This window comes from Stigmatopora nigra, chromosome 7, assembly GCF_051989575.1.
Source record: "Stigmatopora nigra isolate UIUO_SnigA chromosome 7, RoL_Snig_1.1, whole genome shotgun sequence".
NCBI lineage: Eukaryota > Metazoa > Chordata > Actinopteri > Syngnathiformes > Syngnathidae > Stigmatopora > Stigmatopora nigra.
The window spans coordinates 1,044,973-1,065,757 of record NC_135514.1 but is presented as its reverse complement, the minus strand read 5'-3'; the positions used below and the strand labels follow the sequence as shown (position 1 = coordinate 1,065,757).

Genomic DNA, 20,785 nt, shown 5'->3' with positions numbered 1-20,785 from the left:
GCCTTTGCAATTTAACCAAATATTGCACAAAAAGTTATAACACTTAAAACAAAAAAAAGAAGCCCTAAGCCTATTTTAAGCCTTAATTTGTTGCACTCAGGATGTAAAATACAATGGATCCAACCTCCAATTTTGACTGGCCAACGTTCATGTCCAAATAAATGTAAACACTTTAAAGTAAGGGTGGGTAAACCTCTCCTCGAGGGTCGCTGTGGGCGCAGGTTTTTCTTCCAACCGATCCAATAAGGACAGTTTAACCAATGAGGTTTCTGCTGAAACAAAAAGCACCTGACTACAACCCACTAATAGGGAGTAAAACCTGCTCCCACTTGGTTGGCCCTCTCTGGAATCAGTTTGACACTTGTGCTTTAAAGGGTAAGTCACTATTTTGGTTCATTAACAAACACAATACACAAAAATGTTGCATCAACGTACTCGGATGTCCCATTTTGGGTTGTGTAGACTACAACATTAGCATTTGGTAAACAAATGTTACCTGCATAACCAAAATGTGACGTCCCGCATATCTACTTAATTATTAATTAAAATCATATTGGGATGATTTTTTTTTAAAATAACCAAAATAGTTCATGTGGATGCCAGGCATCAATTATAATAACATATTTTTTTTGTAATTGAGCCTTTTTAATATACTTTTTTAATCAATGGATACTTTTTGATGAAATTATAAATTAGTAAATTGTCAATAAACATAATAAAATTAAACTTCTGGTTTTGGCCCCCAATAAACCAATGTGATTTAAAAAATATATATCTTTGACTAAATTTGCCTGATGCTAGTAGTCATGCTCAGATTGCCTAAAAAGCGCCATTCATGGCATTAATCTCTATACTACGGAAACGACACAACCCTATTTTAATGTATATACTGAAAATGTATGCCTTACAGAATAATATCTCATATCAAACACTTCTAGAGCCTATTTTAAATCAATTACCTGAAAACATTAACATAAACAGTTCTTAGGCTGCGTGAGATCCAGAAACTGGAAATATAGGTCTGTTGAGACCCTAAACCTCACTTTTCATTCGAGTAATGTATTCCATATTTTCATTTCATCCCCAGCAAATGCAAAATGAGGAAAAAGAACTAAACGAAAAACAGTTTATGTGAAATCTTCTCTAGTCTTTTAATCTCCTTCTTGTGATACAAAAAAAAAAGCCAAAGAAATTAACATCTGACCTTGGATTTAAATGGCCAACAATGACTAGTGAACAATTAGCAATGTTTTGCAAGTTGCAGAATTGTGTATCGTTATTTTTCCTCATGAACGATGTATAAAAAATACTTATTCTTTTAGTTTTTTGATGGGGCGGCTGGAACTGATGAATTGCATTTCCATTCGTTTCAAAAATCAATGGCACTTACATATGGATGCCACCAGATGGTAGCTTGCAACTACCGTGTTAGAATTGATGTGATCAGTTCACTCAAAATGTTCCCTCAACAAAATGCCAACATTCTTCCTAATCTAGCAACATTGGGAAACCAATCAAGTTTTATTGTACCAATACAAAATGTTTTGTCACAAATCTTTAAAAAAAAAGGAATGTATTTTTACACCGCAGTACAGGCGTTACAAAAATAGCTAAAAAAGAATATTCAAAGTGTACATTGGCAGTTCCACTTTCTCTATTTAGAAAAGACTACCTTTTGTTTATCTTAAGTTGAAGGTAAAACTGAAAAAATACCCATCAAATTCAGTCAAATTGGATTCCCCATGATGCATCAGTGGTTGGTGTGTTCCACTTTGAATGGTCAGTTAAACCAGTGACATCTCAAACAGTTTCAAGTGATCATGTGACTTATTTCTTTTCAATTATATTCCAAATTTTTGCTATGGGGTGTTTTTGTGTTCAAATAGCTGCATCTCTAACATGTTTTTTTTTTTTTTTTTACTGTATACAACTTGTAATTTAGTGGCAGTCAGCAAAGCTTATTTTTATATATTTCCTTCACACGCGCAAAAGTGCTGTTTGTTGCAATTATTAGTATAGTGAGCCATGTGTGCTTATGATTACAGTCTCAGGTGAGCAATCAATGCTTGAGCAAGGTTTCGATCAACATGCTTGAATGTTTATGAAGAAAAAAGAAATAAAAATGTGGCACATTGACACGTAAACCGTATGTCATTTTTATTTTCTTCCCTTTAAGATTGAACTACATTTGAAAGCCATGTTCAACAGATCCCGCTTGCCTGTAGTTTTTTAGTTGTTCTCCAGTGGTCTTTGCAGGACTTAAAAGGGGAGGCACATCACAGCAGCACGAAGCAGACAAGGAGGACCACCAGGGGCTTCATAAACCCTCGCTAAATTGACAGCGAAAAATGCTTTTTTTTGTGGCTTTAAAAAATAAAAAATAATAATTAAGTGCACACATACTTTAAAATGTATACTATATCTCATTCACAGGTGTCGAACAAGGACTTTTGTAAGTACTTTTTTTTTCAATACTAGTTTCTATTTTCTCTCTCCGTGTAATAATTAAATGTCAGCGTTCAATACTTTGCTCAATTGACAGCGATATGTATGACAGTTTTTCTTCCACATATTAATTATTTTTGGTTTTATGTTTTTTTTGTTTGTTTGCTTGTTATGAGCACCTGTCAGATGAGCACGCTGACTTGCAGTTATTATGGCTCCATTATTGGGACCAAAAGCCTCCAGCTGAGCCAAGGAGAGAGAGAGAGAGAGCCTGTTGTAGGAAAGAAGTAAGTCTACGCCTCCTTGTAAATTCCGGTGAAAGACACTGAGTGACTCACTGCTATGTTATCTGCAGCTAGACGGGGGATGATGCTCTTGGACAAAAATAGAGAAGACGGATGGGTCCAAAGAAGCCATCTCACCTGCATCCAAGCCAACTAGCGCTAAATGGTAAGTTGCCAGTAATTACATTTAGATAAGAAAAGCATGCAATTACTTAGATTTTGGATTTCTGTATTTCTAAAGTTGTAGTATTTTTTAACTCCTGCGATTGGCTGGCAACCAATTCAGGGTGTAATTGTTTGCGGGGATAAGCTCCAGCACCCCCGGTAAACTTTCATGGATATAAGTGGCTTGTAAATGAAATGGTTTCTATTTATTTTTGTTGATAATAGACGTCCTATCTATTCAAACTGAGAAGACTTGCTGGGAGTTTTTATGGTTTAAGGACCATGGACAGCGGTAGATGCCCTAGCGGCCTAGCCATTTTGACTGGCAGGTGAATACTGACTCTTTAGAATTAGGCTTAATGTTAAGTGTGGTTAAACTTGAAGACAGTCACTTACCCAGTTATGTAAGGCTGTGCAAACATGCACAATATGTAAAAAAAAAAAGGACTCAAATGAGATTAAAAGCTTATTGGCCATATTGTAAGAAAAGTTGGGAATATTTCTGTTAAACTTATTTTCGTAGTTTTTTATTTTATTTAAAAGAATTCTTAGATTGTGTTTGTGGGAAAATTTGGCAATATTGGTCTTAAAAAGATGTGTTTTTATATTTAAGCATTTAACCAATCACATTTGAGACATTATTTGTTGTCAGGATCAGAACTTAATGTCATTTCTTTGTCATTTAGCTGATTACAACAAAAGACTCTTCGTCCAATGTGCAAAAAGCTGTAGCAAATGTCCTCTTTTTCATTCATGGGTCCGTATTGATGGTCTCCATTTTGGCTTTAATAACCGTGTGAAGGTTGGGATCGGTGAAATGATCTGAAAGAGGATTCAATGCATTCAGTGGTAGTTATAAACAGATTAACAGATAAGAAGGGTGTTCTAATAGATTGGAACAGTCGTCCATTTTGAGCATTTTTGTGCACGCTCACCGGCAGCAAATGCACGGATGTGAGAAGGCCGTTTAAGGAGCACGTCTCTACAAAACAAACACAGAGAAGAAGAAATACGTTATTCTTTTAAAATAGTTCGAAAAGATCCGTTATTATTTTAAAATAGTTCCATTTTCAAATGTAATTTGGAAAAAACTAATGGACATTTAAAGGTTACTTTTTCACAAACCATGCTTATTTTTATTCATTTATTAATGGAAATTGAATTAATAAATGAATGAAGATACAAACAATTATAATTCTCAATAAAACATTAAAGAATAATATAAAATGTAATGAATTGAAAAGAAAGGAAAAAATATAAATAATGATAACCTTAATTCTGAATAAAATATTAAATTTTATCATTTTCCACACAATTTGTGGGCTGGCAGTGAATGAGAATAGGAAATAATAACTTTTGGACCTGAGGAAATCTTCAACCATGACCTCCACTTCGGGGTGTGCCATTAGGTACTTTTCGTTGTCAATTCTCGTCTGGATCTGAAATAAATAAATAAAAACAAGCAAAACAAACATGCAAACAGGCAACCAACCAACCAAAAACAAACAAAATAACACAATTGCAATGGCCGCCTTTGTTTTGTCTTACTTTGAACTGACGCAATTTCTCTCGTTGTTCAGCGTTCAGAACGCCGACATCAAGATCACTTGAACCGCTTTGTAAAGACATTTTTCTACAGAAAGTCGCTCCAAATCGGGCTTTGTTATCAATTCTGGGTCAGCGTCGATCATCAGCTGCTGACAACAACCGTTGCTAAGGAAAGGTTTACTTGAGATTACGGGCTATGTCCGCTAGAGGACATCATAGCAGTTCATATAACACAATATTACACACCGCTATCGATGACATCCAAAATGAAATGCTTTGATGGACATAAGCAAGCCTGACGTCAAGGGCAAATTCAAAGTGTTTTTTTTAATTGGTCTGACTAAGGTCAGTCACCTTTGACCCAAATGATAAGCAAAGTGCTATTATAAATGTTACTTTTCAATGTCGGAAAAAAAGCCTTATGCCTATGTCGTTTTTTAGGAGAAAAGCCTTATTATACTGTCTTTTTTAGGATTAAAAAGCCTTACTATACTATGTCATTTTTTAAAGAAAAAAAAGTCTTACTATACTATGTCATTTTTTAAAGAAAAAAAAGCCTTACTATACTATGTCATTTTTTAGGATTAAAAAGCCTTACTATACTATGTCGTTTTTTAATGAAAAAAAGCCTTACTATACTATTTTGTTTTTTAAAGAAATAAAGCCTTACTATACTTCGAAACATTTTCTCTTAATTATTTCTAGATTTTTGTAGTCAAGACTTACCAATGATGACCAAAGAAAGTGTAGCCCATTCGTGGCGCAGACGTTTGTTCACCTGACTACCATGTGGGAGACCTTGGTTCAAATCCCGGTTGGGACACATTTTCACTTTGTTATTTCTGTGGATTTCTTGTCAAGAGACTCAAATGATTACTGCGGAATGTGTAGTCACTTGGTTGGTGCAGAGGTTAGTTCACTGGACTCCCGTCCACGGGGCCTGGGTTTGATTCCTGGTCAGCACACATTTTCACTTAGTTGTTTCTGTGTATTTCTTGGAAAGACACTCAAATGATTACAAAGAAAAGTGTAGTAACTTGGTTGGCACAGAGGTTAGTTCACTGGACTCCAGTCTGGGAGACCTGGGTTCGATTCCCGGTATCGTCCTTTGGCTGATCACTACACCATGTAATCTAGAAAATGGAACAAGAAGAAAAAAAAGAAAAATCTTTTTAATTTAAATCAAACACTTAGTCATACTTTTCAGTAAAAGGTTTTATTCCGAACTGCCTTCGGCAGTTCGGAAGACAGTTGGAGGGGCCACTTTATGTCGCGTTCTCGAGTCGGCCTTCGGCCGACTCTCGACCGCTTGTTCAGTCGTCAACCGCCGACAACGGGAAGCGAACTCACGTTCTCTCCGGCCATAGGCGAGTGAGCAACCTACTACACCAACTCGTGCCCCACTTATACATGGGTGATGAAACGTTTTATCCAAGGAAACGGGGTGAAACACTTAGTCATTTTTGGACAAAATGCTTCATCCACCACTGAATACTTATTCAGTTAGACACTTAGGCATTAATAGTTATACTTTTACCTGAACAATTGTGGGAAAAACTTTGCTTGGACTGGGATTTGAACCCAGGACCACAGAGGTGAGAGACTGATAACTTATCCACTGGGCCACCACGCTGTGAGAATAAGTATTGGTACTTGTAGATTTATCTCTTTCATTTACCTGAATAATAGTGGAGAAATCTTTGTAGGCAACAGGATTTGAACCCAAGACCACATACAAAAATATTGATATGTTAAAGACTTTACCAAGTATTTTAAATACATTTGACATATTACAAAATCCATTGAATCAATCCACTGTACAATTGATGTTAAAAATCATAGTAGCTTAAAGGCTGTATGTTTGAAAAAAGGTCAAAAATACACATTCACTTCATGTTTTCACACTCTCTGAAAATGAATCACAGAGTGACAAAAGTCGTGAATATCAATATTCAGATACTTCCCAAATTTGTGACATAAGTAACAAATTCATGGGCATTGCTGTCCATTTTCTTGTCTTTCTTGCTACATGAAGAAATAGTTCGTATTGTTAAAGTGAATAGCTTCACTTCTCTCCATTTCACCGTTATTTTCCTCCGCTTCGTCGTCCTTCTCGTCCACTGGGGCTTCGCCGTCCTTCTCGTCCACAGGGAATTCGTCGTCCTTCTCGTCCACAGGGTCTTCGTCCTTCTCGCACGGTGGACACAAGGTCACCAGAGCTCGACCTTCCGCTGCCACGGGGACCCTCGGCTTGGGTTGGACAGGCCCTTTGTAATGTCGCCTGACACCCAAAGTGTGGAGTTTGGCAAGGATTTTTTCTTTGTGTCTGAAATTGGGACAAATGGCTATTACTGTCTAAATCACATGTGTCAAAGTGGCGGCCCAGGGGCCAAATCTGGCCCGCTGGATCATTTTGTGTGACCCGGGAAAGTAAGTCAACTTTCTGTTTTAGGAATAAATTAAAATGGAAAATATAGATGTATATTAAATTTCTTGATTTCTCCTATTAAATCAATAATTGTTATTTTTTAATCCATTTTTTCTGTGTTTTTAGTTCAAAAATCATTTTGTAAAATCTAAAAATATATATATATATATATATATATATATATATATATAAAAAACTAAAATAAACATTGTTTTAGATCTATAAAAACTGATTATTCGGGGCTTTTAATCCAGTTAATTTAATTCATTTATAAAAAAATCTATATCTAAAATGGTTTGGCCCACATGAAATCAAGTTGACGTTAACACGGCCCGTGAACCAACGGGAGTCTGACACCCTTGGTCTAAATGTCCCACATTTCACAGCCCATCCTGCCTTTTCCATCAGATTGGATATTAATCACAGAGTTGTACCTGAACACGAAGGCAGCTAAAATAACAGCCAAGGCAGCAAATGTGGACAAGACCCACAAAATGTGATGAGACACCGTCACTGGGTCAACGTTCAACGTAGTCAGTGCTGTGAAGATACGAGAACAAGACCGTCAAAGTACATTTTAGGCAGCCATGTATGCAAAAAGTGCTTCTCAAGCCCCCCTCCCTTTCGCCTTGTCAAAATGGCTTCCTGTTTCACCATCAAACCACCCAACATTTGAAGAATGAGGTTAGTTTACCTTGCGATGGTATGCTATCCATGCCGGAACCGTCATACTCTGGAAACTGCGAGATGAAACAAGAGAGAATTTAACTACAGTAACAAAATGTGACATTTACACTTCCAAATATGAAATTTTAACTATTTACATGAATCAGAAATGTTTTTTTTACATTCATCATAAATGCTGCGTTAAACTGGACAACAATAAAACAAACAAAGAAAATGTGTTGCTTTAGGCCTGACAGATTTTTTTTAATTTTTTTAATTTGTATTTTTTTAATTGTATTTTAATTTTAATTCCACAATATTTTTTTTCCTCCTCCAAAGCTTACTTAACCAGTATTTAATATTTTGTTACTACATGCCGGACATGTCCTTTGTAAAAACATGATAGTGTAAATTAAGCAGCACAATAATTCCTGTTTTATTCATCTTCCATTGTACAACGATATTTTTTTAAATAGATCTTGCACATCCACAGTACAGTACAGTGTTTTTCATATTTTTAAGAAAATGTGTATCCAAAAGTGAGATCAGTTTTGCATTCCAACCCCCCAAAAAACTAGTTAAAATAATCCATTAAGTAATTTAACAGCCAACTTTAAAAAATATATTTTTTAAATTGACATGAAAACTAATCTAAAATATTTATATTTTTAAAAAGGCTACTCTATTATTTACCGTTATATTCAACAGATCCTCATTCGAGAATTGGATTGTCTCTTGTGTCCTTGAGTCTGAAATGAGACATTGAAAACTTTTTAACAGCACCACACCTGCACAATATTTACTTTTTCATACGTGCAGCTACAAAATGAAAACTTCTCTCACATTAAACATTTCTTTGAAAAAATAGTAACTTTTAAAGGAACGAACATTGGGTTGCGAGCTGCTAACTTTTGCTAAATTGAAAAAACAGGCAAACCAAACATTGACCAGAAACCAAGAAAGTAAGCGGAACAAGACAGTTAAATTCGGTATGCTTAGAGCAGGGAAAGTTTTGAAATGCTCATTGAAGTCCTCCGACATTCAGGAAGGAAATAAGAGCGCCGACTTGTCAGGTTGCCATGACAACATTTGTCTCCAGAGTTTCTCAAATTGTGCCAAAATCCGATAGGACGGCCAAAAATCATAATCACACATCCTACAGCACATGATAAAGTAAACATCAATATCACTACGTGCACTATATTTTTTCTAATCTATTGGCTTCCATCTCACGATAATCAACATGCAATCACCAGGTGCGCCGGCGAAAATTACCAATCCAGCTGCTGCCGTAGACCGCCTCGCTCCAGTCGCTCCATAGGCCATCAAACTCCTCCTTAGTTCTAAGCTGGATGGCGTACTCCACACCAGGCAGTGCGTCGTTGACGGTAAACGAGCGCTGGCCCTTTATGGACTTCAGCTACAAACAACGGCAAGCAATGGGGCTTCAATTTCATCACATGTGGCATTTTGTATGCAAACTCTGGCATTTTTCTCACTGTTGGTGTGTACCTGCATACTCGAAGACGACGAATCAACAGGGCGGTATCGCAGTTGGTAGACCAGCGCATAATAGTTGTCTTGGGACTTCCAGGAAGAAGGGAAAGTCCAGCTTACTAACATCCTGTTCTCCTGGCCCACATCCTGTCGGACCGTCAGGGCAGACGGGGGGTCTGGCTTCACTGGAGGAGAGGAATGTTTATTTTTAAGTTTTTAGTTAAGTTTTTGTTTTAAGTGTTTATGTTTAAGCTTAAGAATTGAGGGGGGACTTACGAATTTCCAGAGGGGTAAAAGATAATAAGGGGCTGGTGGCGTTTCCTGCCATGTTTGCGACACACAAGTAGGCCATGTGAGGTTTTCTCAGCTCGTTGTCGTTGTGGTCCAGGACGCACCAGCAGCGAGACCACTGGGATGAGAAAGAACACTCAACCCGATGGAATCTCTCACTGGGCCTGAAGCGGAAGACAGAAAAGGAAATGCTCACTAATGTGGGAGGAAATGAACATGCCAGCATTGTTGTTAATAGCATGTGTGTAGTTTACAATGTACTTTTAAGTGTTGACATGTTGGGGAACAAAAAGTCAAGGACTCGTGTACAGGCTTTCAACACCAAAACATCTCATACTTTTTTTCCCCTATGGTAACACTCTTCTAAGTATAGTTTTGAGAGCCCATAGAAAGACTAATGAAACCCCTTAAAATGCTTATTGACGAATACTTTGTTGATAAAAACGAATATTATCAATTTTCATCCATCAAGATACTGCTCCTACCTTTTATTGATGAAAAGGTAACAGTTGGGGTGCAAAGTCAACGGCTTCCGAGGCGTCCAATGACAGCGGATCTTACTACTGGGCGACTTTTTGGAACAGGAAAGGTGGGGAACTTCTGGAGTCTCTACAACACATGGATTCTCACTGTTATTCACGTCCTTAACACTATGATAGACATTTTAAATGTGCTCATAGCAAATCACTCAAAAACACTCACATACGTCTATCTTTTGGTAACAAGTCTGTTATTGTTTTTGGCATTATACAGACTGGAAATGGCTTTCAACTCACCTGCCACAATGACCTTTAAGGAGAACATCTGGCGGCCTCTTTGCAGACACGTGTAATTCCCAGAATCCTTCAGTTGCACTGAATCCACGGAGAGCTGCTTCCCTCTCCTCGCCGACACAAAACCCACCCAGTCCCGATGGCCTTTCCCGACCGTCCTCCCGTTCCACTTCCACTTAAACTTCGCCTTTACGTCTCGCGCCCGCTGGCCTCCATCCACGTCGTCACCCTTCGGCAGTGTCGGGGTGAGAAACCGCCATGATGGTAAAGATGATAAATCATATTCAGCAATCTGGGCTCCTTGCTCCTCTTCCCTCAACTTCTTCTCATCAGTTCTCAGTGAAGCAAAATTGTTAGTTTGCATTTGACTAAAAGCATCTCTGTCATTGGAAGTGTGTTTAGCCCCTTTGACCGTGGCTCCGTTTACTTTCACGTCAGCGTCACAGGACAAGAGCAAACTGCTGCCTGGAGACAGCACCAACACTCCGGGGGGAGGCTCTGATGAAAAAGAAAGGTAACATTATGGGTTATTATTAATGTGGATTCATAATGATGCCAGCTAAGGTTACACAAATACAGTTATAGGCTTAACGGACTTGGTAGTCATCTCATTGTGCTTTTCTCCATCTGATAATTGACTGTCTTTATTGTATTCTAGGCCTGAACTCACTTTTGGGTTAATTAGTGGCAGGTTTAACAACCTTGAATCTAATGAGTTCACCTGAATGTGGTGGGCCACATTTGGCCCGCGGGCCTCCACTTTGACACCTGTACTCAGGAGAGTGTGCACACTTGTGCAACCATATCATCTTGCATCTTTATTTTTTTTCATTTTGGTTTAAACAGGGTTCATATGCATTTAAAAAGCACAATTTCAATTTTCCGATGTGTGTAATTGTGGAGAAAAATATGTATAAAAGCATTTATTCCCAGCATGTCCTTTTGTCAATCCCAGAAAAATATTAGCCAATTAAATGTGAGTAACCCATATTCCTTGTGATGTCATTAAAAACATTATCACATGCATCTGTGAATATCTGAATGTATTATCACAAAATTTTTATTTATTTGTGTGTGTTCAGACATTCTTGTCTCCATTATGTGAGGTCTAAAAACTGTTTACTTTCAACAGACGTCATTATGCATTGGTTTTACCTTAAAACATACTTATTTTATCATAGGAGTAATTATAGTTGACAAATGTGTAGTTGTTCTCATATTTAATATCACAAAAAAACTACTTTGAAAGATAGATGTGGAGAAATAGTATATGAAATTGCAGTATCACAAATGAGTTCAATTTATCCTGCACTTGAATGTTTTTGACCAGATACTGTGTACTTCCCCCTTATGTACACAATATTCCCAATGCACTCTGACTTATTTAGACAAACACTATGAACTTAGCCATTTCCAAGTTCACTCTCAAAAGTCTATTGGCTGATTTGGACACAAAATGACCTTTAGCCATTTAAACAAAGACTAAACACAATTTCTCACACAAGCACAACAGCTGGAGGGGGCTAGTTGAAGAATGGACATTAACAATACAATTTTGAATAAAATTTAAAAAATTTTGCACCCCAATAAAACCAAATTAAACATGCAAATTGAGTTATGGCAAATAGTTGGCATGACTTATTGCAACAGGGGTAAAAAGCTTTTCTTCATCCTCATGAACTACAAAAAAACTATAGTTATTTGCAACTATAAGTAAGTAGAAATTCCTTTTTTTGCAGCATCTCCAACAACTCTAAAGCAAAATTCAGTCTTTATCAAAGAAAATACTATATTTTATGTGATTCCCACATTAGTATGATTACACTTAGTATTGTTCACATGCTTTAGTTGCTTGATAAGACAAGAAGAAAAATTGTACTTAACCTCTGTTCAAACATGTCCCCTGGAAATTGCTGAATACCGGCCTTGTGCCAAAGATCCACAACAGCAGAAGAAAACGGCACATCTTGATAAACAAAATAAAACAAAAAACACCTGAAATCTCCTCCAAGAGGAGTCCCAGAGGAGGAGCTGGGGGATCACATCACCTCCACAAGCAGTCCTACCTATGTGTAATCCTTGTGGCTGTCTTCACACTGACAGCCCACTTTGGATCATAAGTGGGTGGACAAACTTCCTCTGAGAAACGTTATTGTGAAACTCATCCAGCCCTCTGGGTTTTCAACACATGCATCACACACAAACAGCATGTGAGCATGTGACTCAAACACACTTAGATGGAGGATTTCCTCCACAGATCCTCCGTGAAACATCCAATTGAACCCGAATACCTACCCAGATAGTAGAAGTTATGTAACATGTGGGTCAAAAATGGCTATGATTTAATCAAGAGAAGCATTTCTCATAAAATTATATTGTATTGGATGGAATAACTTTATTTATCACGAATTCTGGAAATCTCATTGTCACAGTAGCAAGAGGGTGAGAATGCAGATACAGGAAAGGCATTTTAGACATAAATAGATAGGTAATAAGCAAGTTAATAAATAAATAAAAAAATATATATATATATTAATGTTAAAGTTAATGTTATAAATCAAACCATTTGATTGAAATATGGCATTCAAGAAATGCTTCGAAAGCAATCAATATTTTTTGGGGCGGTGTCTTTGACAAATTTGACATAACTTGGCTTTTACATAACAACTGGAGAGGATTCAAAAAAGAGGAGGTCCTTCCCATCGAGCCCACTGATCAAGATAAAAACACAAATAGAAATGGCCAATATTGCAGTTGGCTGCACAAAACCCCTCTCCTGTAAGGGATTATGTCAATATTTGCAATCATTTTACAATACGAGAGGACAGTAGGTAGGCACAGTATGCATTCACCCATGACAAAATGTACTAGTTCCAAAATGTCCTGCAGTTAATCATTGGTCAGATGTCATTTGGAAATAATGCACGAAGACACATTACTGACACAAATCCTGTTGTTTTTCGCACCGTTACCAGGCTTCCGACATCAGAAAGCGGAATGCCAAAACTGGAACTATACAGATTGCCGTCCCCGATGCAATAGTCAACCACATGACTAGATGCAATAATGTGCTCTGAGCACTGTAAACATGAAATGATTCAGCTTCAAATAGTGGCTGTTTATCAAGGACAAACATAGCACTTTACATTTTGGTGTTCCCAAAAGGGAAAAAGTACGTAGTTGTTAATCAAATAGTACACTGTGCCTGCTTCTTTTGTCATGGTCAACAACAAAACAACAACACCACCACCAACACCAACAAAAAACCAACACCAACAACAAACCAACACCAACAGCACCAATAAACCAAAATGTAAATAACAGTAAACAACATCTAACATTAGTCCCTGAGAAGAATGTTAGGGTGGGCAGATAAAAGAACTCCTGTATTGCAAGAAAATGAGTGAATGATTGATAAGAACCAAACAATACACTGACATTTAACCATATCGCATCTACAAGAATGGAACCCTGGCGGTCTTTCCCTCAATCCTGCCATTTTGGCTGCTCATTGCCTTGTTATTATTTGACTCTTCTCGACTGGAAAAACAAGTTTCAACAGTTTGCTTTTACCACGATTATTATTATTTTTGGTTGCAATTTGATTGGAAAAAAATTACAAACCAACCCACTAAACGCAAGTGACTGGGGAGGCTCCTGAAGAGTCCAGTAGCCTTTGTCAAGATAGATCTAAAATGACAAAGCAGCATGGTCATGCCTGGTGACAAATAAAGTAGCCTGAGCAGCTGCATGGAAATTTTACACCTTAAATCTGGCTTACCTGTACACTCACTGCAATGACCAAGGCTGTTGCCGTGGTGACAGCAAAGGAAAGTACCACATTTTCCGCGGTATAACTTGTCCTTTTTTCATAGTTAATACTCAAGTGCGACTTATATCGTTTTATTTCTTTGACCGTCTGTTGTGTTTTTTAGGCTTTTGTCATCTAAAAAAAACGTTTATGTTAACAGATGCCTATTATATAAGCCCTGTCCCTTTTCCTATTGGTACTTTAATGAAGGTTTGTTCTAGGTTTCTGATCAAATAAAAAATGGCCCTTCCAACTCTTAACTAAACGTACCAAGACATTCAAAATATATGACAATGATGTTCCAAAATAGGACATCTGCATAATCTTAGTGTCAAGTGAACAACAGCGTGATGCAACACTTACAAAACAGCCGATTGCAGGAACAAATTGGAAAACAACATTAGTTTAAGGGTTATCTAAACATCAATGACTATTTGTCAGTGAACGGGACATCAAGGTGTTTAAACGGGTTCCCAAATGAGGACATTCTGCAACATGTGTTGCCACACAACCCGCCCGACTTATTGTAACACTGAGGTAGAACACCGAGTCTGTTACTTTACCTCAGTTATACTTGCGGTTGGCAAAAGGTGAACAGAGGAAGCTCAACTTCCCTTTTTCTTCTCCCCACCTACTTCTCCCACCCAACCTCTTACAATTCTTTCCCCAGCTTACTCTTGATCATGCTAACATCCTTGTCTCCATCCCCTCTTGGGTTTCATCCACCACCCTTGCTTGGTGCTTAGGTTTAGATTTAGACAATTTACAAAATGGAATTGAAAACCATTATTGGCATTATACAAGTACAATGAGATCTAAAGCTTCACCATAAAGTGCATACATAAATACAGAGTCCTGAAAAGATTTATATACACTAAATATGAAGTGAAGTAAAAATATATTTATTTATATTTGATATGCATCTGATATGTATGTATATGTGTATATTATATGTATATATACATATTTCAGCAACACGCTTATTTATGAATGTATTACTTACATATTGATTTATGCATTTTTTAGTCATTAATTAGCTTTCTTATTACCTATAAGTTTGTCTAAAATGCCTTTCCTGTATCTGCATTCTCACCATTTTGCTACTGTGACAATGACATTTCCCAAATACGGGATGAATAAAGTTATCCAATCCAATCCAATTTGGCAGTGTTATTGCCTTTTATAGTGCTGTGACAGTACTTAGTCTTAATTAGGTCCTCGGTGCAAAATTCAAGTATAGTGACAGCTCTTAAGAAACTGTCCCCAATACAGTTTTTTTTTGGCTTTGTCCCGTCGGCATTTTATTAGTGTTTATTTTCTAATTTCCAATTCAAAGATGCACGGCAAGAAAATGTACTGATAAATAATGGTTTTAATTGTTATATGTTACAGCGGGATACAAATAAATATAACAATCATTTAGATACAAATTACTTTTTACAGAAAAACTTATAAACAGTGTGACTTATAGATCAGGGGTGTCCAATTGTTTTACTCCAATGGCCTCTTTCAGGAAAAAAATAAAATAAAATAAATACAATTATTTTAAGTATCAACTCATTGGTTGCCATTGATGTGGAAAGATGTCCAATTGTTTTGAACTGGAAGGGCAGGTAGAAAATGAATGGCAAACAAATGATTATAGTTAAAGGGATCAAATTGAATAGGACATCTATCACTGTCAAAAGTAATGAATGATTATCTGGTACTGTTAGTAATCCTATTTCAAATAAATTTAACATCCACTGCTGTCAATGGCAGCCAACAAGTTAAGGGCTACAAGACACAAAATATTCCAGAAGTTTTAGATTATAAAAAATATTTACACGATTTAAACAAACTTTGCATAAAAGTCCCCACCAAAAAAAGCTCAATTCATTACATTGACTATACAAAACAAATATTGAAATTCTACTTTGATTTCAGGATGTGTCAAGTTTGACATTTGAGCTAATCATGAAGGCAGTGACTATCTCCACCTGGTGTAGAAGGTGAGAATTGTAAAATGATGCACTCTTACACAAGCTTCTAATACACACTATGTTCAATGATATTTTCCTATTTTGCTGTGGGCCAATAAATACTGGGTAGGAGGCGGCAAATTGGACAGCTCAGAAATTTAACATTTCATCTTATATTTAAAAAAAAAAACCTCACAGGATATCAAGCATTAATGCCATAATTTGACACCCCCGTTTTAGGTAGAGGCACGCTTTAGAATGCCGATGTCTTTAACTCAATCCCAATGAGGGGTGCGTTAGAGGCTTGCTTGATGGGTTCGCTTACCACAGAAGGTGTATCCACATCTTTGGGGGGCTCTGAGTCAGTCAAGTGCCAGTGGATGAAGGTTAAATACAGTAAAGAACCCAAAACACCTCCTAAAAGGGGGGCCAGCAGTGGCACCCAGAACCAATAGTTGTAACACCTGCACAATAGACATTTTGATTACTAGAAAGAAGGATACTAGAACATGTTAATCCAAGGGTGAGGAAATTGGTCCTTGAGACCTGCCGTGAGTGCATGTTTTTGTTCCAACCCATCAGGAACAGACACGTTGACCAATGACATTTTTCTAGAAGCACCTGACTGCAATCCACTGATTGCACTTGTAACACTCCCATATTTGGTGAAAATGTGTCTTCTTTGTGGATTATAATGAAAACTCACTGCAGCCCTTTGTGGAATAGTTTACCCACTCCTGTGTTAATCACTGCTACCCTATTTGACAGATTGGAAACACAATTGTTGCCTTTATGCTTTTTTTTGTTTTTTAATACCTTGAATTATGCTTAGAAAATTAAATATCCGGGGACAGATGTGACTCAGAAGTTGTATTGATAAAGCACAAAGGCAACAATATGCTTGAAACAATATTTTAGCTCAGTCGTGTCAATGTTAGGGTCATTAGATTTTATGTGTGAAACTGACAAGAAAGCCAACATAATCAAGTGTGAATATGCTACCTTGTTAAATGTAAATCTGATATAAGTCGTTCTGATAAAACTAGTTCTGATAAAGCAAACTAGTTCTGATAAAAGTCCTTCTGATAAAAGCAGACATGATGACCTTTCATTTCTTCAACAAAGTTGTATTTGTACAACAAATCTGCATCAAGCAGACCTTGAACCATGCAAGGTGTCAAATTGCAGAAGTCCCAGTTACATAATTTGGAATTGGAGTCCCAGTCAGCTGTTTTTTTGTTCGTTTTTTTTGGTGGATCTACCAGTGACGGGTACTGATATATTACCTCTGAAATGATTTAAGGAGGAAAAAAGAACATTCAAATGTCCTTTTTTTCCCATGACATTTTTTTATACGTTTTTTTTTCCTGCAGTTTGTTTCAGCAGTTCAAATAGAAATATATATATATACTACAAAACCTACTATATATGCCGTTTGCAATATCCTCACACTGCCGCTAGCCGATTTATAGTTTCTTTTAGCCCTTTAACTCATTCACTGCCATTGATAGTTCTAGATATAAACCCATTTCAACTGGGAAGGATCCCCTTTAATGGCATTCAATGATGCATAAAAAACGTATTAAAAAAACACGATTTGTGCCTCTAAAAATGTGATTAAACCTGGTTCCTGGATCCAAGACATTCTTAATTCAAATCTAATATCGCTATGTGTCATTCATTATCTTCCCCAATGGCATGCGAAACTCACGTGAAGACTTCGGTGCCCCAGCCCGCAGTCAGAGTAAGAAGTCGAGGTCCAAGATCACGGGCGGGATTTATGGCTGCCCCACAATTGCTTGACATGGACATGGAGATGCCCAGCACGATGACCGCCACGATAACGGGAACCAAGCCACTGGGAGCCGGGGTGTTCCCCTTCTCTTCCAAACCCAGGATGCATAACATGAGCATGGCAGTGCCCACTACCTGGTATAAACAAGTGTAAAAACACAAGTATTCACTCTACTCTTCTATTATGTCACGTATACATTGTACACAATATACACTGTATACTGTACACAGTGCTGTAAACTGACCTGGTCGAGGAAACTGTTGGCCAGACTCAAATATTCAGAGGGGTATGTGGCAAATATGGATGCCGTCTCATTTGGTCCGTATACAGTTAATATTCCGCCACTAAAATCCATTATAGCATCTAAGAGAAAAAAAAATTACAAATAGTAGCTATGAAGGGAAAATCCAATAGTAATCAATATGTACGTGTGCGTAGAAAAAAGGGAATACCTTTCTCCTACTTTCAATGTTATTTTTGTTCTCATGATATATTAAGTGGATTGAAACGGTAAATAAGGTTAGGTAACCTATGGCTCGGGAGCCATATATGGCTCTTTTTTAGCGTCACGTGGGCACTGTGGCCCCAACATTATCTCGAGTCTAGTGCCACTATGAACTTTTTTTTCGTGAAATTCGTCTGCAGGCATACTCTCATTGTTTATCGTTGCTTAGCAACAATGTGACAATGTAATCAAAAAATCTCAAGAGACCTTTTGTACTTTAAAAGTGGTGAAATTGCTCAAAACAGCACATAGTGTATTTTTACTTTTGAATTCTGAGTATGGCGCTCAAGGAATATCCTTCGAAAATATGAATTGTTTATGGCTCTCGCCGTCATAAAGAGATAATATGTTATGCAATCTAGATCATCATTTGAGAAAATGTAATGCAAAGCTCCCATCCACATAATGTAGATTTTTTACAAACACTGTGGAAAATCTTAATGTTAAAAGCACAATAATGCACTGTCCTATGTTGATTCCTAACATTTTGTAAAAAAATCCTTGTCTCTTTCAGGGACCTGCCAATCAGCTGTTTATAATCTACTCTTTGCTTTTAGTATACTACCAAGCTTTATCTTATCACACAACTATTGCATTTTGTTGCCTTAAGAATGCATTGGAGCGGATGTTTCATGAATAACAATCAAAAGTCAGTTAAAATTTGCCTGATTTTTTTTTTTTTTTTTGTTACAGAACTTAGCACTTTTTAAAAACGCAACCAAAGCACCAAATCAAGTATATCCCAAAAAATTCAAACACTAAACAAAAAAGTGAGAAGACAGACCATAATAGACGGTGTAGACAAGCGCCGATGCCACGTAGGCGCCCAGAACTTGAGCGAGACAATAGGGGAGTAACCTATTCCACGGCACCTGGCCCAACACACAGAAACTGAGCGAGACGGCCGGGTTCAGATGAGCACCTGGGTAAATTGGGGAAACAGCATTGGGCATGGGAGAAAGAGAAGATAATGTCCCCCTTTAGTGTTGGACCTTGCACTGGTGTTGCATTTGATGTGTGTACGATACCTGAAATGCCTTTAGTGAGGTACATGGCCGACATGACGCCCACTGAGAAAGACATGTTGACTGACAAAAACTGGCCTTTGGTCTCCCGGCTGGTTTTCACCTGAGCTGCCGCCGAGCAGCCGAAAAGCTTAAAGACAAAGGAAATAAAATAAGTCACTCTATCAGTTATAGATAGTCGCATTGCATTCAGACATAATGCCAGAGAGAAATATTGAGGGTGATGCAACATTATTATCATTGTGTTATTTAACGAGGATTATGCAACATCATGAGATGGAAAAAAAATCTAATATTTAGCAAAAAACAAAAAAAAATGAATTGATTCAATATCAATCCATTTTTCCTCTTTTAAGAATGTATTCACAATGAGAAATTTGCTCATAATCTGCAATTATATGGTTACTCAACAATCATTTTCCATGTATTGGAAGTAAATAATAATCAAAAAAAATACTACTTATATATTCATGAACACAAAAATACTTTAAAACTCTCAAAAATAAAGAGCTATGAATAGTTTTCCATGTATTTGGATTGAATAATCATCAAAACAAGAGACAATATGCAAATAAGTCAAAGATGAATCAATGCCAACAAGCATAAAAGTAAATACCCCTAATTAAAAATAATGCAAATCAAAATACTCCCAGAATCCAATGAAAAAAAGGGTTGCACTAAGTCACACTTTTGGGTAATTTAGTTTAAGTACTTTTGATGAATCAGGTTATTTTGTACAAAAATGTATCTTCACATGGAGGATTCAAACTACATCAAAAATAATGCCTGGCAAGACACATTAAGGTTCCAATCAGACTGCTTTGATGTCATCTTATTGCTAAGAGTCATACTAGAAGAATGAAATGTCATCCGGGGGTCCAAAATCCAGAAATCACTCACTATCAAGATGAAGGTCCCCAAGAACTCGGCCATGGTCTCCCTGAGCAGAGCGTTGGTCACCCGGAAGGCGCGTTGTCGGTTCAACATGGCTGGCTATATGGAGCGGAGTATTCCTTAAGTCCACCTTCCACAACCAGCATCTGCTTCTCCAAGTGTCCTCTTCATTCCTTTTTCTCCCCGGTTGCTCCAAAGCTAGCAATCATTTACCAGCTTGGTGCAGAGCCTACATTCGCACCATTGGCTGCTCAAAGCATCAACATGCAAGCGTCGAAAAAAGGACAGATTTTTGTTCAAGGCTGATTTGATAGCCATTATGAAGATAATGATTATAATCTTAGTTAAACATGTCTAAGAAATTCACAATAGATGTGACCACTTATTCATGTTACAACTGTAATGCCACTCATTCTGTTACTTTAATTCATATTGACTACTTATCCATGACAAAAACTAAAAATAATTATAATTATTAATTAAAAATATTACGTGGTTTATAAGAATATAGAATATCCTTGGAGGAAAATATACTATTATTACCGGCTTTTCCCATTCGAGTTTAGGTTTAATTTATTTAATAAGGGACAGCACATGTTAATGAACATACTACTACGACAACTACTACTACTGATGCTACGACAACTACTACTACTGATGCTACGACAACTACTACTACTGATGCTACGACAACTAC

The 20,785-nt window shown here is 37.2% G+C and overlaps 2 protein-coding genes across 6 annotated transcripts; both read right to left on the bottom strand.

The window, feature by feature from the left end:
* Window positions 1–3,217: 3,217 nt before the first annotated feature.
* riiad1 (regulatory subunit of type II PKA R-subunit domain containing 1) lies at window positions 3,218–4,704 on the bottom strand. Its single transcript, XM_077721242.1, has 4 exons — window positions 4,443–4,704; window positions 4,257–4,333; window positions 3,830–3,876; window positions 3,218–3,716 (listed from the first exon to the last, which is right to left on the bottom strand). Exons 1-4 carry the CDS (start codon window positions 4,521–4,523, stop codon window positions 3,646–3,648), a joined length of 276 nt encoding a protein of 91 aa, XP_077577368.1. The 5' UTR covers window positions 4,524–4,704; the 3' UTR covers window positions 3,218–3,645.
* A 1,481-nt stretch (window positions 4,705–6,185) lies between these two features.
* aqp10a (aquaporin 10a) lies at window positions 6,186–20,424 on the bottom strand. 5 transcript variants are annotated; one of them, XM_077721235.1, is made up of 10 exons: window positions 11,982–12,237; window positions 10,101–10,595; window positions 9,810–9,933; window positions 9,310–9,488; window positions 9,049–9,218; window positions 8,812–8,956; window positions 8,230–8,285; window positions 7,565–7,610; window positions 7,305–7,410; window positions 6,186–6,768 (listed from the first exon to the last, which is right to left on the bottom strand). In XM_077721235.1, exons 1-10 carry the CDS (start codon window positions 12,061–12,063, stop codon window positions 6,468–6,470), a joined length of 1,704 nt encoding a protein of 567 aa, XP_077577361.1. In that variant the 5' UTR covers window positions 12,064–12,237; the 3' UTR covers window positions 6,186–6,467. The 5 variants fall into 5 exon arrangements, 4 of the variants coding, with proteins under 4 accessions (XP_077577361.1, XP_077577363.1, XP_077577364.1 ...); XR_013326932.1 differs by lacking the exons at window positions 6,186–6,768; window positions 7,305–7,410; window positions 7,565–7,610; ... (3 more) ...; window positions 9,310–9,488; window positions 9,810–9,933 and adding exons at window positions 16,195–16,333; window positions 17,581–17,798; window positions 17,909–18,027; ... (1 more) ...; window positions 19,198–19,324; window positions 20,095–20,423 and having other exon boundaries at window positions 10,530–10,595; window positions 11,982–12,063; window positions 12,164–12,270; XM_077721237.1 differs by lacking the exons at window positions 6,186–6,768; window positions 7,305–7,410; window positions 7,565–7,610; ... (4 more) ...; window positions 9,810–9,933; window positions 11,982–12,237 and adding exons at window positions 16,195–16,333; window positions 17,581–17,798; window positions 17,909–18,027; ... (1 more) ...; window positions 19,198–19,324; window positions 20,095–20,418 and having other exon boundaries at window positions 10,379–10,595.
* Between the last annotated feature and the right edge of the window lie 361 nt (window positions 20,425–20,785).